The 18,278-nt window shown below is 36.9% G+C and overlaps 1 protein-coding gene across 3 annotated transcripts in view; it reads left to right on the top strand.

Annotated features, from left to right (window-relative positions):
* Nucleotides 1–18,278, top strand: part of SCAPER (S-phase cyclin A associated protein in the ER) — a 429,066-nt gene that overhangs the window by 16,019 nt on the left and 394,769 nt on the right. For all 3 annotated transcript variants that reach the window (XM_021099014.1, XM_021099012.1, XM_021099013.1), the window contains exon 2: nucleotides 2,258–2,324. In XM_021099014.1, coding sequence (XP_020954673.1) covers nucleotides 2,319–2,324 — 6 coding nt within the window. In that variant the 5' untranslated portion in view covers nucleotides 2,258–2,318. The remainder of the gene's footprint in view (nucleotides 1–2,257; nucleotides 2,325–18,278) is intronic.

Genomic DNA, 18,278 nt, shown 5'->3' with positions numbered 1-18,278 from the left:
GGATGGTTCAATAAGTATTGGCAAATTTATGTATAGTTGTGAACCACTACCACAATCCATCTTCCCAGAAAGTTCTCTTGTACTTCTTTCCAATCCTTTCCCTCCAACCAAGGCAGCCTTCTTTTAATATTTTCATCTAGGATTAGTTTTTCATGTTCTAAAACTTCATATAAATAGGATCATTCAGTACTGAGTGAAGTATTTACTTACCATACTAAGTGAAATAAGTCAGAAAGAGAAAAACAAAAACCATATGATATCACTTATATGTGTGGAATCTAAAATATGGCAAATGAACTGACCTGAAAAACAGCAGACTCACAAGCATAGAGAACAGACTTGTAGTTGCTAAGGGGGAAGAGGGGAGGGAGTGGGATGGACTGGGAGTTTGGGGTTAAGAGATGCAAACTATGACATTTAGAATGCGTAAGCAATGAGGTCCTATTTTCAGAGGGAACTCTATCCAGTGTTTTGGGATAGACTATGATGGAAGATAAGGGCATGTATGTATATATATGAGACTGGCTTACTTTGCTCTGTAGCAGAAACTGGCACAATACTATGAACAACTATACTCTTAATAAAATTTTTTAAAAAAATGGAATCATTCAGTATGTATGTTTTTGTGTCCCTGTTCTTTTTCTGTACCTAATGTCTGTGATATTCATTTTGTGTGTATCAGTTGTTCATTCCTTTGTATGGCTTTCTATTCTACTGTATAGATGCCACAATTTGATTATCTCTTGTTGATATTTGGGTTGTCCCAGTTTGAGGATATTATGAATAAAGCTTCTTTGAACATTTGTTAGATCTTTGTGTGGAAAAAATTTTCTTGGGTAAACAACCTAGCCTTCATTTTTATAGGTGGGAATACTGATGCTCAAAGAGGTTGAATGACTTTTTAAAGTCGCATGACCAGTGATTCAGTGGACTCAAATGCCTTTATACACTCTTTCCACTCTATCACACTTTCCCCCACTTTTTAGAGGTAAAAATTACAGATGAAGTGGTCTGTGAATTCAGATGAAGAAGATCTCTGTCAGCTTGGCATGTCAAAATGGGCTTCTTGAAGATGACTTTTGAGTTGGCCTTGAAGAATTGCTAGGCTTTGAATATGTAGAAGGCAAGAAGAATTTTGTAAGCAAAGATTCTTTAGTATGGGCTTCATTCATTAGTAAATAAGTATTTAATTAGTGCCTCCTCAGTGCCTGGCACTGTTCTGTATGCTGAGGCTACAGCAGTAAGAAAGCCAGTGTACATCATGGAGCTTACATTCTTGTGGGGAGAGATGGATAGTACACCAAGTAAGTAAATAAAGTAATAAGTGCTCTAGAGAAAAGTGGGATGCCAGTGTTGGGAGTCAGGATAAATGGGTTGCAATTTTAAAAAGAGGGCTTGAGAAGGCTTCACTGAGAAGGTGACATGTGGCTAAGGTTAGAGTCAGTCTTGAGTGATCCAGATGGGGACTTTACAAGTGTAAAGCCCCAGGGCAGGAGTGTGTTTGGCATGTTGGGGAATTTAAAGAGGATGCTATGGCTGAAGTGGAATCAACACCAGAGAAGCAAGGAGTAGGTGTGGTCAGAGAGTAGGAAATATCTGAGTGCATCTCTTAACAGTAGGGCTAAATATCACTTCATAAAACTTTGTTTTCGAGTTCCTGTCGTGGTGCAGTGGGAACGAATCCAACCTAGGAACCATGAGGTTGCGGGCTAGATCCCTGTCCTCGCTCAGTGGGTTAAGGATCCGGCATTGCCATGAGCTGTGGTGTAGGTTGCAGATGCGGCTCGGATGTGGCATTGCTGTGACTGTGGTGTAGGCTGGCAGCTACGGCTCTGATTAGACCCCTAGCCTGGGAACCTCCATATGCCGTGGGTGCGGCCCTAAAAAGGCAAAAACAAAACAAAACAAACTTTGTTTCAGTTAAATGTGTGCGTCATGATGTAAAATGTGTGTGTGTAATTATAGCTTGTAGTTAAAAAAAAGTTTAAAGTCTCTGGATTGGGATATCATGGACTGTTTATGCAATTATTACTCTTTCTCTTCCATTTAATTTTTTTTGAGAGCATTGAGGTATTATTCAGCATAGAATATTTAAAACATGCTATAGTATATTCAAACAATATAAAAGAGTGATGTTTTTGTTATTGTTTAATATAATAAGAAACTTGTGGGGATGATATTTTTATCTTTATATGAATAAATCTGATTTTCTGACAATGTTATGACTAATAGTTTGTACTGTATATTTTTATTATAGGAGTCACACCCCATGGGTTTATGTGATAAATGAGCTTCTTGGCATAGAAGGAAATTAAAAAATGATGGTAAGTGATCAAGCTACCTTAGTTTTTTTAGTCTTCTTCCTCACTCCCTCTCTCTCTTCCTTCCGTTTTTCCTTCCTTCCATTTTTCATTTATTTATCTTTTTTTATGTAATATTTGTTACTGCCAAGATACTCAATGGAACACATACGTTACAAAGCACAGCAGTAAAGGAACTATCTGTGAATGTACTTTTCAACCTGAGAACCATAGACTTGCTCCTAACATTTGTGCAACTAAGGCAAAAATAAAATGGAAATCAGCTTCTTTTATGTCTTAATCTTGAAAAGTCATAAATCAGTTTATGCCAGCAGCTTGACCTACTTTCCTACGGAGGACCCAGCCAACTCTTAAAGGAGCCATACTCTTTCTGGTGTTGGCAGGACAGAAGCTGGGCCAGAGTGGCCTGTGAATCTTAGGTGGGGACTTATGTGAAACTCCCCGGAGAGCTTTTGGGCAAGTGCGTTCCCCTTCCCCATGTTCTACTTTTCTAACTCAAGATTTACAGGCAGTTCTAAATACCTTCTTAAACTCGCTCGCTCAAACCCAAGAAGAGAAGGAGGGAATGCAGTTTATCGGGGAATCCAGGCTGTCCAAACACTTCCTTTGGGAGATTTGGGGTGGCCATTCTTAAATAAAATTAGATGTTTTTACTGTGCTTTGCCTCTTTCCTTCTATTCCTCATTGTCTGTTCTTGGGATGAGGAGGTCTCAGTTCAGTTTACGAATCCCTCTCTCTCTTTTTTTTTTTTTGTCTTTTTGCCATTTCTTGGGCTGCTCCCGCGGCATATGGAGGTTCCCAGGCTAAGGGTCGAATCGGAGCTGTAGCCTCCTGCCTATGCCAGAGCCACAGCAACGTGCGATCCGAGCCACGTCTGCAACCTACACCACAGCTCACTGCAACGCCGGATCGTTGACCCACTGAGCAAGGGCAGGGCTCGAACCCGCAACCTCATGGTTCCTAGTCGGATTCGTTAACCACTGCGCCATGATGGGAACTCCCCCCCTCTCTCTTAATTACTGTACACTCAATTACTAATTTGGTTTTGATTTTTTTGATGTTTTGATATTTTGATAGATGTAAGCTTCTAAATTTTGATATATCTTATCTTTGATAGATGTAATCTTCTCAGGACAGGAGCTGCCTCTTTTGGGTGTACAGGCAGAACTATATCTACTTATGTTCTTCTTTTCTATCTCATCCTGTCCCATTATATACTCCAGTTTCTTTTAAAACTTTTTTTCCTTTTTCTTTTTTTTTTCTGTCCATGCCCACAGCATGTGAAAGTTCCCAGGCCAGGGATAGAATCTGCACCACAGCAGCAATCCAAAGCTGCTGTGGTGACTGTGTTGGATCCTTAACCCACTATGCCACAAGAGAACTCCTTCTTTTATATCTTAAAGACATAAAAAGTTCGGAGTTTTAAATTTTTTAGTCTGTCATTTGGAATCATTTTCCTCCTGCCTTTTATATCCTAAGAATTCTCCATAGTGAGGACTTTTGGTCCTAAATTCTGTTTTTTTTTTTTTGTCTGAAGATAGCTTTTTTTTTCCTGCCCTAATTTTGGAAGATGGGCTTGTTCAGTATAGAAGTGTAGATTGACAAATATTTCTCTCAGTATGTTGAAAAAAATTATTCCACTGTCTTCAGCCTCTTTGTGATTTTTGACACTTCTTTATTTTTGATTTTACTTCATTTTGATATTGTACACAGCATTTACATGGTTCAAAATTGAAACACTTAAATGGCATTCATTCAGAGAAGTTTGACTTTAATTTCTCTTCTTCCTTTTCTTCCCTTTGTGGGTACTCTTTTCCATTTTTTGAAATTGTGAAATACAGAAAATTTACTGTCTCAACCATTTTTGTGTATGTTTCAGTGGTAGTAAGTACATTTATATGGTTGTGCAACCGTAACTGCCATACATTTCCAAAACTCTTTTCATCTTGCAAAACTGCAAGTCTACACCTGTTAAACAATAACTCCCTATTTCTTTCCTCCCCTGGCCTCTGGACGCCCCCATTTTACTTTCGGTCTCTGATTTTGACTATGCTGGGTACCTCATATAAATGGAATCATGCAGCATTTGTGTTTGAGTGACTGGTTTATTTCACTTAACTAAAGTCCTGAAGGTTGTAGCATATGTCAGAATTTCCTTTTTAAGACTGAATAATATTCCATTGTATGTATATACTGTGTTTTGCTTAACCATCCACTTGTGTCTGGACAGGGTTGCTCCCACATTATCCCCCCATATTTTAACTACTGTGAAAATGCTGCTGTGAACATGGGTGCATAAAGCTAGCATACTCCTTTATCCCTAAATATTCAGTGTGTATTTCCTAAGAACAAGGACATTCTCTTACATCACCACAATTCAATTATCAAAATCTGAAAATTTAACATACATATAATACTATTTTATAATCTACAGTAAGTATTTAAGGTTTGGCATTATCTTGCTAATGTCTCTTCCAGCTGCTTTTTCCCTTGATCCATTTAGTTATCAAGTCTCTTTGGTTTCCTTTAATCTGGAATAAATTACTCAGATTTTCTTTGTCTTTTTTGACTTTGTCATTTTTGAAGAGTACAGGACAGTTATTTTGAAGAATTCATTCCATTGAGGTGATGTTTACATGTGATTAGAGTCATATTTTGTATTTTTGGCCAAATATCATGTGAATGATGATGTAACCTTCTCAGTGTACCACATTAGGAAGCATATGATGTCAATTTGTCCTACAGTTGGTCATGTTAACTCTGATCACTTGGTTAATATATTGTCAGGGGTTTCTATTTAAAGTTTGTTTTCTCTTTTGAAATTAATACTTGATTTGTTAAGAGATACTTTGAAGCTATGTAAATACCCTGCAACTTAGTAAACTGTCACCCACTAGTTTGAGCATCCATTGATGATAATAATTATTTAAGTAGGTGATAAGTATTTACATTCTCCCCAGTTGTCTAACCTACCTGTCTATCAAGTTCCTTGGATTTTAAAATTTTATTTAATGTTATAATCTATTACTACCATTTATTTTGATGCTGAAATTGTCCCAGATTTAGCCAGTAGAAGCTCCTTCAAACCAGCTCTTGTGTCATTTGATATTCTTTGAGCACTTCTGTACTTTCTAGTATAATAATCTGCTCTAGTTTCATCTTATGCTTTCTCTCTTATTCTTCTTCACACCTTATTACAACGGCTGGGAACTTCAGTAGTGTTGGATGGAGATGGTAATGGTAGGCATCCTTGTCTCTTTTAAGATTATATCATTAAATAGGATTTTTGTTGTAGTTTGTGAAGCATTTTTATTGTGGATGAGTGTTGAATTTTATCACATGCCTTTTTCTTCTGTTGAAGTGAACATAAAACTTTTCTACCTTACTTTGTTAATATGGTGAATTACATTATTGATTTGAAAATGTTAATCCACTCTTGCATTCCTGAATTAAAATCAACTTGATTGATATTTTACCTCGATTCAGCTTGTGTGAGTATGTGTATGTAATTTTCACTGTTACTCTAGAAAGAGTTCGAATTGATAATTTACTTTTCTTGTCCTTTCAGGTTCTGATATCCAGGGTTACATGGAACTCTGTGAATTGGGATATAGTCCTTCTTTTTTATTCTCTGAAAGAATTTAGTGTAATTTTTTTCTTCAGTGATTAGGAAAATTCACCAGTGAAACCATCTGAGCCTGGGTTTTCTTTTGTGAAATTTCTTTAGTAAATATTTCTTTAATATTTAGAATTTAAAAATTTCTTTAATAAACAGTCAGATTTTTCTGTTTCCTTTTATACCAAGATTTGGTAAATTGTGTTTTTAAAGGAATTTGCGTATTTCATCAAAATTTGCAAGTTCATTGATGTGTTATGACATCCATTTATCTTTTTGATTTCTAGAGGTTTTACACTCTGTATTGATATTCCTTTTTTATTCTTGATACTGGTTATTTTTGCCATTATCACTGATTACTTTTTGATCAGTCTTGCTAAGCAGTATATACATTTCATTGATATTTTCAAATAACCATTTTTTGTTTTATTAATTTTTCACTATCATGTGTTTGTTTTGTATTTTATTAATTTTTGCTGTTTATTTTTTTTTTTCTTCTTTCTTTCTTTGGGTTGAATATGCTACTCTTTCCCTAACTTCTTGAAACAGAGACTTAGATGATTGATTTTCAGCCTCTTTCCTTTGTATTATGTCATTTAAGGGTATACATTTCTCTTTAAGCATAGCTTTATTTAGCTGCTCTACAAGTATAGATGTGTTATCTTTTTATTATGATTCATTTAAAGATATTTTACAATTTCCTTTGTGACTTCTTTGATCTGTAAGTTATTTAGAAATGTATTCCTTAATTTCAACCATATGAGATTTCTTCTGGTTATCTCTCTTTATACTTTCTATACTTTGGAATTTAGTGAGTCCTGCTATATGACCTAATGATATTGACAGTGTGGAAAATTTCATAAACATGCAAAGAATGTATATTCTGCCATCATGGAGTTCTGGGTTTTGGATATGTCAGATATGTCAAGCTTGTCAGTTATGTTGTTCAAGTCTTCTATGCTGTCACTTAATTTTTTTTTCTGGCTTCTTGAAGTGGTGTGTTAAAGTCTTCTATAGTGATAGTGGTTTTGTCCGATTTCAGTTTTTGCTTTTAGTTTTTAGATGCACATTTAGAAGTGTTATGTTTTCCTGATTGATGATCATTTTATCATTATGAAGTATCACTATTTATAGCAGTAATTTTACCTTAAAATCTGCCTTGATACTGGTGTAGCTGCCATTCATTTGGTTAATGTTTGCATGGTCATCCCTTTTTTCCATCCTTTTATTTTTAAGGTATAGCTCTTTTAAATAATATGTAATTAGATATTTAATCCAATTTGACAATATTTTCTTCTGATTGCTTTTATCCTTGTTATTGTTATTATAAATAATGTTATTATTTATATATTTAGGTTTAAATCTATCTGTTGATTTTTTTTTTAACATAGTGATTCAGTATTTTTATTTTATTTTATTTTATTTTATTTTTTTTTTTAGTTTTTTTGTCTTTTGTTGTTGTTGCTATCTCTTGGGCCGCTTCCGCGGCATATGGAGGTTCCCAGGCTAGGGGTTGAATCGGAGCTGTAGCCACCAGCCTACGCCAGAGCCACAGCAACGCGGGATCCGAGCCGCATCTGCGACCTACACCACAGCTCACGGCAACGCTGGATCGTTAACCCACTGAGCAAGGGCAGGGATCGAACCCGCAACCTCATGGTTCCTAGTCGGATTCGTTAACCACTGCGCCACGACGGGAACTCCTGTTGATATTTGTTTTCTGTGGCCGAATTTCTCTTTTATCTTTTCCTCCCTGCTTTTTTACTTATTTTGCATTATTCAAATATTTTATTCCATTTTTTTCTTTTTTCATTTTTTAATGGCGGCACCTGTGCCACATTGATGTTCCTGGGTCAGGGATTGAATCGGAGCCACAGCTGTGACTGAAGCTGCAGCTGCGGCAACACTGGATCCTTTGACCCACTGTGCTGGGCCAGGGATCGAACCTGCATCTTCATAGTGACACAAGCTGCTGTGGTCAGGTTCTTAAATCTAATGTGCCACAGTGGGAACTCCATTTTTTTCCTATCTATCTCTTGGCTTCTTATATATTATTTTTCTTTTGGTGAGTACCCTAGAGATTATAACATTCCTCATTGAATTATTAGAGTCTATTATAAATTATTACTTTTATCATTTCTTAGACAATACAGAGGTCTTACCACACTTGAATTCTGTTTCTCTTCTACCTTTTGTAATACTATTAATACACTTTGTTTTTCATATATTTTAAATTTCGTAGGATAATTTAAAGATAATATTTTTGTAGACAGTGTGTTCCTACTTTTACTAATATTTTCACCCTTTGTGGTGTTTTTCACTTATTTCTTTGTTGATATGCTTCCATCTGGGATTGTTTTCTTTCTTCCTGGAGAATTTCCTTTAGTATTTCTTTTAGTGAAGTTAATTTAGTTTCCGATTCTCATAGAGTTTGTCTGAAAATATTTTTATTTTTCCTTAATTTTTGAAGGATATTATTGCTGGATAAATACTCTAGATTTTTAGCAATTTTCTTCCAAAACTTTAAAGATATTCTGGTATTTTATATTTTTTATTGTTTCTGATGGAAAATCAGCAGGAAGTTTTAGCATTATCCCTTTAAAGATAATGAATTTTTATCCCGTCTGTATGCTCTAAGATTTTCTCTGTTAACATTTTCATTGGTTTTTCTTTGATGTGTTAGGTATGATATTCTTGTATTTATCCTGCTTGGTGGTTTATAGAGCTGCTGGAAAACTTGGGCTTTTTTTTGTCAGTTTTGAAGAGCTTTTTCTTTTCTTCTCTTCTCTTTTCTTTTTTGTCTTTTTGTCCTTTTAGGGCCCCACCCGCAGCATATGGAGGGTCCCTGGCTAGGGGTCTAATCGGAGCTGTAGCTGCCCGCCTACCCCAGGAGCCACAGCAGCGCCAGATCCGGGCTGCATCTGCAACCTACACCACAGTTCATGGCAACGCTAGATCCTTAACCCACTGAGCAAGGCCAGGGATCGAACCCACAACATCATGGTTCCTAATCTTTTTTTTCATTTTTAATTTAGTATGTATTTATTTATTTTTACTTTTTTAGGACTGCACCTGCGGCATATGGAAGTTCCCAGGCTAGGGGTCGAATTGGAGCTGCAGCTTCCGGCCTATACCACATTCACAGCAATGCCAGATCCAAGCCATGTCTGTGACCTACACCACAGGGCATGGGGCAATGCTGGATCCCCAACCTACTGGGTGAAGCCAGGGACTGAACCTTCATCCTCATGGATACTAGTTGGATTCGTTTCTGCTGTGCCACAATGGAACCTCCCTTTTTGTTTTTTTAATTTTTTATAGTCTTTATTGAAGTATGGTTGATTTACAATGTTGTGATAATTTCTGCTGCATAACAAAGTGATTCAATTATACATGTACATACATTCATTCTCTTTTAGATTCTTTACCCACATAGATTATCACAAAATATGAGGTAGAGTTCTCTGTGCTATACAGCAGGTCCCCATTGGCCAGTTTTTCCATATACCTCATTGTGTATCTGCCAGTCCCAAACCCCCAGTTCCTCCCTCCCCTCCCACAGCTGTCCTCTTTAGGTAATTAATCATTAATCCTCATCCCTATCCCATCCTCCCCCTGGACCCCATTATATTATCAGTATTTGTATTGGTTGTCTTTATGGGTTCTTTTTGGTCATGCCAATGGCATGTGGAAGTTCCCAGCCCAGGGGTCGAACCTGTGCCACAGCAGTGACCTGAGCACAATGAGGGAACTCCTGTCTTTATTTTTTATTAGTTTTTTTTTCCCTTTTTTTCTTTTTAGGGCCTTTCCTGCAGCATATGGAAGTTCCTAAGCTAGGGGTCGAACTGGAGCTGGAGCTCATGGCCTACATCACAGCCACAGATGTGACCTGTGCTGCAGCTTGCAGCAATGCTGAATCCTTAACCCACTGAGTGAGGCCAGAGATTGAACCCACATCCTCGTGGGTATGAGTCAGATCCTTAACCCACTGAACCACAAACTAAGTTTGAAGTATAGTTGATGTACAATATTATGTAAGTTACAGGTGTACAGTAGTATAGTGATTCACAGTTTTTAAATATATTCCATTTATGGTTATTATAAAATATTGGCTATGTTCCTTGTGCGGTACAATATATCCTCATAGCTTATTTTAAACATAATAGTTTGGATTTCTTAATCTCCTCCTCTTATATTGCCATTCACTGTCAGTTTTATTGTTATTAATTTGAAGATACTTATGGCTATTTGTATTTTTTTTTTTTTTTTTTTTTGGTTGTCAGTAGTTTTTACCATAATGTATTTGTCTTTTTTTTTTTTCTTTTTTTTTTTTTTCTTTTCAGGGCTGTACCCACAGCATATGGAATTTCCCAGGCTAGGGGTTGAATCCGAGCTGTAGCTGCCGGCCTACACCATAGCCACAGCAACACAGGATCCAGGCTGTGTGTGTGACCTATACCACAGCTCATGGCAACGCTGGATCCTCGACCCACTGAGCAAGGCGAGGGATTGAACCCTCACCCTCATGGATGTTAGTTGGGTTTGTTAACTGCTGATCCATGAAGGGAACTCCTGTATTTGTCTTTTTATTTTATCTTATTGTTTAAAAAATTTGTTCTTTTTGTAATTCACAGTGTCTCTCAATTTGGTGGCATGATTTTTTTTGGGGGGGGAGTTAGTTTTAGAAAATTCTTAGCTTGCATATGCTCTAATCGCATTTTTATCTTCTCCTTAGTCGTCAGTTTTTACTGTGTTTGTCTTCATTTTATTTCCTATGTCTCTTGTGCTCTTTTCTGTTTTTTAATTTCTCTTTTCATTCTAGATATTTTAGTTTGACTCAACCTACTAATTTCTTGTTAAATCCATCTTTTGAGTTCTCCATTTCAGTTTTAAAAAAGTTTTTAGTTTTATAATTTCCATTTGATTGTTTTAAAAAGGTTTCTACTTCTCTGCAGAAACTTGCAATCCTATCTTTTTGTTTGTTGGGCCCATAATTAGAGTTACCTTAGGATCTTTTATGACTCTGTTATTTGGATGTGTGTGAGTATATATCTATTTTCTGTTACTTTTCTTTATTTTCAGTTACTTGAATTTTTTAATAGCATGGCTAGTAAATTATGATTGGATGCAGACATTGTATGTGAATAATTTAATAGATGATTTGATGCTAAGATAATTGTGTCTAGTAGAAGATTTACCTCTGATTTTGGCAGATGGCTAGGAACATTGGCAATTGTAGTTTAATCCTGTCAGGGATTGAGATGAATCAAGACTGGTTCCATTTCTTTTGTGAGGGCTGATCTCTTTCTGGTTCACTTTTACTCCTGGGATGAAACACTTCCGGGTTTTAACCTCAAGCCTGGGGTGGTCTGGACAGTTTGTTTTTTTTTTTTAGACTTTTTTTTTTTTTTTTTTGCTTTTTAGGGCTGTACCTGTGGCATATGGAAGTTCCCAGGCTAGGGGTTGAATCAGAGGTGCAGCTGCTGGCCTATACCACATCCACAGCAATGCCAGATCCGAGCTGTGTCTGTGACCTACCCCACAGCTCACGGCAGCACTGGGTCCTTAATCCACTGAGCAAGGACAGGGATCGAACCCGTGTCCTCATGGATACTAATTGGGATTTTTAGTACTTGGCCATGACTGGAACTCCTGGACAGATTTTGTCTCCATACTTTCTGTGAGTCTGTCAGACTTCTCACCTTCTCTGTGTCTTTGGAATTGAGAGGTCCCTGTGGGAAAAAAGCAGCCCTGATTGCTGAACTCATTCACCTCTTTAAGTTCCTTGATCTTGGCCTTGTAATTCTTCCTCCACTTTTTTTCCCTGGTGCTTTTAAACAGATGTTAAAAAATAATTTGTTTACCTTTTCTTTCTTTTCTTCTTTTTTTTTTTTTTGTCTTTTTGCTATTTCTTTGGGCCGCTCCCGCGGCATATGGAGGTTCCCAGGCTAGGGGTCGAATCGGAGCTGTAGCCTCCCACCTACACCAGAGCCACAGCCACGCGGGATCCGAGCCGTGTCTGCGACCCACACCACAGCTCATGGCAACGCCGGATCGTTAACCCACTGAGCAAGGGCAGGGACCGAACCCGCAACCTGATGGTTCCTAGTTGGATTTGTTAACCGCTGCGCCACGACGGGAACTCCTGTTTACCTTTTCTGATTTTTCTCCACTAAAGAGTTGGTCTGAATTACTTAGTTCTTCATACTCAGAAGGGAAATCAGGAGTTCCCGTCGTGGCTCAGTGGTTAACGAATCCAACTAGGAACCATGAGGTTGTGGGTTCAATCCCTGGCCTTGCTCAGTGGGTTAAGGATCTGGTGTTGCTGTGAACTGTGGTGTGGGTTGCAGATGCGGCTCGGGTCCTGCATTGCTGTGGCTCTGGCGTAGGCCGGTGACTACAGCTCCGATTTGACCTCTAGCCTGGGAACCTCCATATGCCGCGGGAGCGGCCCTAGAAAAGGCAAAAAGACACACACACACACACACACACACACACACACACACACAAAGAAGGGAAATCAACAGATTCGAAATTTATTTCTTGTTCAGTCTTCCACCTTGTAATTCAGGGACCAAGTCTATTTCTATCTTTTGACTCTCTTTCTCTTGAGAGTTGTATGCTGGATCCTCTGCATCTGGTTAGTAAATGGGGGAAAAGAGTGTAAATGATGCAGGAGATTTTTTTTTTTAAATAAGCTGGGCCTGGAAATGGCCTACCTCAATCTTGCCTCTATTATAGTGTACAGAATTTAGCCACATGGCCATCTATCTGCAAGAGAGTTTGGAAAGTGTTGTCTAGCTTTGTTATAGGAGAAGAAGCTAGTGGTTTCCGTGAATGTATAGTAGTCTTTGTCTCATTGTCTGTTTAATAGTTGGTGGTGACATGATAATATCTCAGGTTAGGGTGTTATTAGTGGATTTATAGTTTCAAGATATATTGAGGAGATAGAATTGATAAGATTTGATATATCTGCTCTAACAGAGATCCCAAAGCAGAGTAGCTCATATAAGAATAGAAGTTTAATTTTCGCCCTTGTAGTAGTCTAGACAGCCTCAGTTCATATAAGGATTTATTTACCTCTGGAAAGCTGTGAAAGATCATTAAGAACTGACAAAGTTACCATAGATTACTGGACCGAATTCCAACTCATCAATCTATGACATCCAGCAAATTATAGCAGTTTCTCAGTATCTTAGATAAGTTTCATAATTTGTGAAATAGATGTAAGTGCTACTACCATTGTTAGAATTTGATGTGCTTCTGGTGTTCATTTGCTGATAATATCGTCTTCATAGTACTTAAAATATGAAGAGCTTGAGTAGTGGTAATTTAAGAGAAAGATTCTTTGCTAAATTATTTGGAGAGCTGAAAAACTGAAAAAAGAAGGGAGTTTGATTTTATGGGCAAGCAGTATTATGAATGGATTTTGAAGAATTTGTGTAAAGTAGAAACTTTTATGGAGGTACAAACATAAAAATTTAATAAACAATGCTTGAAACCTTTTCAGGTTTATGACCAAAGTTGCTGAAAGTAGAAATTATTTATATATATATTTTTAACCTAGGATACAGATAAGTTAAAAATTTCTTTTCCCAGACTGGAGAAAGTCTTAGAAATATATGGACCTTTTGGTAAACATTCCAAACACTTGCTTTCTTAGATTATATATTGTAACAGTCAAACATAAAAACTTTAATTTAAGAATAATGTTTATGCTTTTTACTGGAAAATTTGGTATTTGAACCAACCCCTGTAAGATTTCCATATGGCACTAGGTGGCGCACTGTGACTTGGGATGAAGATACATTTATTTTGTTTAAGTCTCCCAGAAGAAAAGAACCTAGGTGAAAATACTGTTTGAAATATTGCAGTGTCTTGAAATATTGCATTCATTGCATTTCAAACCCTAATTGAATTAAAATATTTAAAATTGTATTGTTATTATTGACATTTTTATAAGGATAGGATTATTAAAAATGATTAGAATGTATCAGTTTTTACTGAGAAGAGTCCATTCAGCATATATTGCAGAAATCAGATGTACTTTAAATTGAAAAATGGTTTTCAGTACCTGTGTTGTAGTAATACGAGTGTAATGTTATTCCTCATGAAGTATTAGAATTAAGAACGAAAACAAAGTCTTGAGCTGGTGGCTTTTTCTTTGTGTATGTATGTGTACTAAGTATAAAAGAACTAATTGCAAAATTCATGGTAGAACTGAAATGTTTATAGATGAAGAGAATATTAGATCTCACATTTTCTGGTCTAGCGTTGCTGCTTATGATCATTTTTGTTCCAAGAAACTCATTACTTTATGAAGACTCTTGAGTTATATAGAATAGTGAATTTCACAATCTGATATATATTTATGTATATTTACCTACATGATTTTTTTTATGATTGCTTAAGACAGTTACCTGAAAAAGAATGAAAAATAGGCCACCTATTTAAATGTATTCGTCTGGCCTGAAAGGAATAGTGATGCTTCTTTTGGTTAAAATAATGCTTATGTGGAGTTCCTATCGTGGCAGAGCAGAAATGAATTTGACTAGGAACTATGAGGTTGAGGATTTGATTGCTGGCCTCGCTCAGTGGGTTAAGGATCTGGTGTTGCCATGAGCTGTGGTGTAGGTCACAGACTTGGCCCAGATTTGGCATTGCTGTGGCTCTGGAGAAGGCTGGCAGCTGTAGCTTAGATTAGACCGCTAGCCTGGGACCCTCCATGTGCTGTGGGTGCGGCCCTAAAAAGCAAACAAAACAAAACAAAAAAACAATGCTTATATAACCTAAATGATAGATGCCAACCTAAATTATATAGAGCTAATAATCACTGGGTGATGTGTTTAAGCAAAAGGAGATTTTATGATGGTACACTGATTGGAAAGTATGGGGATAGAAAAGAGATGATTCAGAGAAAATGGATCCCCCTACACTTGGTGGGACTGTGCCTTGCTGTAACCACTATGGAGAACAGTATGGAGTTTCCTCAAAAAACAAAACAAAACAAAACAAAACACTATAAATGTAACTACCATATGATCCAGCAATTCAGAGAAAACCATACTTCAAAAAGATAAATGCACCCAAGTGTTCATTGTAGCGCTCTTTTCAATAGCCAAGACAGGAAGCAACTTAAATGTCCATTGAGAGGAATGGATAAAGAAGATGTGATACATATATACAATGGAATATTACTCAGCCATAAAAAGAGTGAAATAATGCCATTTGCAGCAACATGGATGGACCTAGAAATTTTTATACTAAGTGGAGTAAGAGAAAGACAAACACATCATATGATGTCACTTATATGTGGTATCTAAAAAAATGATATAAATGAACTTATTTACAAGACAGAAACAGGCTCACAGACTTTGAAAACAAAGTTATGGTTACCAAAGGGGAAAGGTTTTGGGGAAAGATGAAATGGGAGTGCGGGATTGGTATATGCACACTATTGTATATGTAATGAATGATCAACAGAGACCTGCTATATAGCACAGGGAACTCTACTCAACATTCTTTGATTAACCTATATGGGAAAAGAATCTGAAAAATAATAGATGTGTATATATGTATAACTGAATCACTTTGTTGTACAGCAGAAATTAACACAGCGTTGTAAATCAACTATGCTTCAATAAAACTTTAGAAAAGGGAAAAAAAAGAAAAGAGTTGATTCATGTATTTTGCATAGGATGGAGCTGAAATAGTGGTCACTGACGAATGAGTTTCAGTGAAAGCTTATGAGCCATGTAAATAGATGCCCTGTGGATATTCAGGGTAAGGTCAGAGTGATGAAGGAGTGTGAGTGCAGGTATTTATTTTAAAGATGTAAAAAGTTAAGTTCCTGGAGGTGCCTGGTGGCTCATAGGGTTAAGGATCTGGCGTTGTCACTGCTGTGTCTTGGGGTTGCTGCTGTGGTGCAGGTTCGATACCTGGCTGGAGAACTTCTGCATGCTGCAGGTGTGGCCAAAACCAACCAAACAAAAAAGTTAAGTTCTGGAGAGGAAGGTTTGGGTTAACTTCATAGCACAGAGTATTAGAATGGAAGAGAGCAGTCTTTGTTTTCCCAATAGTTTGGGCTGGTTGGTTCATTCGTGCACATGTCAGTCATACATTTAGCACCTTTGGTTATTCCCTTTTTCCCTACATATGCAGTTTCTCTTTTTACAGATCATTCCCATCAGCATAAAAATATGCTATCACCCATCTTAAAAACCTCTTTTCATTTCTGCTTTCTTCATTCTCTGTCCTTCTTTCTGAGAAAACTCAAAGGAACTTTTTTATACCCAATATTTCCATTTTGTAATGCAGCATTTTCTTGAATTCTCTTGAATTAGGATTTTGACCCTAGAGTTCTTCTAAACAAGCAATAATACGTTATTGATTTATTTATTATAAATTATTGCTTTTATCACTTCCCGGACAATGCAGAGCTGTCAATCTAACTGTACTGTTGCTTCTTTAAAAGTGAGCTCCCCCCACCCCTGTATGCTTTTAAGATTTTCTCTACATTTCAGGCTGTTATCAGTTTTTCTCTGATAGATTTAGGCATGGCTTGCTTTGTAGTCATATTTATCTTATCTGGAGTTTGTAAAGCTTCTGGAACAGTTGAGCTTACATCTGTTGTTAGCTTGTGTAATGAAGCAGTTTGTGAAATTTAAATGATTAATTTATATAATAATTTGGATAAATGATAATTTCCTGATTTTGATAGTTGCAATATAGTTGTATATGGGATATATGAAATACGTATTGGAGTACTTAAGGACAAAATGTATCATGACTGCTGCTTATTCTCAGATGTTTTAGGGAAAAAAATGTGTGAGGGTATTTTGAGGATTCTTAGTGCTAATTTGTAACTTTTCTGTAACTTGAATGTATTTCACACTAAGCAATAAGATATCTGGTATAATAGTAATATACCACTTGGTCTTCTCACCACATAGCCATTCATTTACATGTTGTCTGTTGCTGTTGTCACACAAAATGGTGTGATTGAGTAGTTGTCACAGAGCTTAAATACGTATTGGAGTACTTAAGGACAAAATGTATCATGACTGCTGCTTATTCTCAGATGTTTTAGGGAAAAAAATGTGTGAGGGTATTTTGAGGATTCTTAGTGCTAATTTGTAACTTTTCTGTAACTTGAATGTATTTCACACTAAGCAATAAGATATCTGGTATAATAGTAATATACCACTTGGTCTTCTCACCACATAGCCATTCATTTACATGTTGTCTGTTGCTGTTGTCACACAAAATGGTGTGATTGAGTAGTTGTCACAGAGCTTGTATGGCCTGCAAAGCATAAAATAAAAAAAACTTGCTATCTGTCTGGCCCATTGTAGAAGTTTGCTGACCCTTGCTATAGAGTGTAGTGACTTTTTTCTTCTCTTGAAGTCATACTACTCATTAATGAATTCCTTTGAGAACAGGTTTTGCCTTTCGCATATTCCCCAAATAAACAAGCAGTTAAATTAACCAGTAGGTGAGAAGCCAAAATGGAATGTAAAGAGTAATGTATTACAAGTATATAATGTAACCACACTGAAAGGAGGAAGGATGAAAAGAACATGGTAATTTTGGAAAACAAAATCCATTTCTTTGGATACTGTAAGGCTGAAGACAACTGTATAGAAATGTGATCTTGTTAATAAATGTGTTTCTCACAGAGATACAGGTTAGCAGTTCTGAAACTACTTTATGTAAAGATCAGAATTGAACAGATAAGTAAACATACTTTAGAAGATGAGAGCTGGCTTTCTTACTTACAGAGAAAGAAATTACGAATAAGGAAAGGGGAAGGCTAAAATGACCTTTTGATGTGGGATTGAAATCAGAGGTATCAGTATAAACTCATAGCTTTTAATATTTCTTTGCAGATAGATACAGAAATACAGATGGTATATTATAGATTAGTGTGCATACATATAGTTCCTGTTATTTGTTGTGAGTCTGTGGGTTGACTGGCTAGGATGGCAGTAGTTATCTGTGGGCTTGACTGGGCTGGAACATCCAAGATGGCTCAGTGGCTGATTTCTGTCAGCTGAGAGTTCAGCTGGGGCTGTCAACCAGAGTGCTGCCTTTATGTGGTCACTCTGTTGGTGGCTTGGGCTTCTCATGGTAAGATGATTGGTTTTCAAGAGTGAGTATCCCAAAAGAAGCATTCCAAGAGACCCAGGTGGAGACTACAAGCTTCTTATGACCTAGTTTCTGAAGTTGGGCAGTGTCACTTTCACCTCATTTTATAGGTCTAAAAGCAAGTCACAGAGCAAGGTTAAATGCGAGGGGATTACATAATGGTGTGAACCCCAGCAAGAGTGGTTTATTGAGAG

This window comes from Sus scrofa, chromosome 7 (genome assembly GCF_000003025.6).
Source record: "Sus scrofa isolate TJ Tabasco breed Duroc chromosome 7, Sscrofa11.1, whole genome shotgun sequence".
In the NCBI taxonomy this organism is placed as follows: Eukaryota; Metazoa; Chordata; class Mammalia; order Artiodactyla; family Suidae; genus Sus; species Sus scrofa.
The sequence above is the reverse complement of the archived record's forward strand: the minus strand, read 5'-3'. Positions and strand labels throughout refer to the sequence as shown.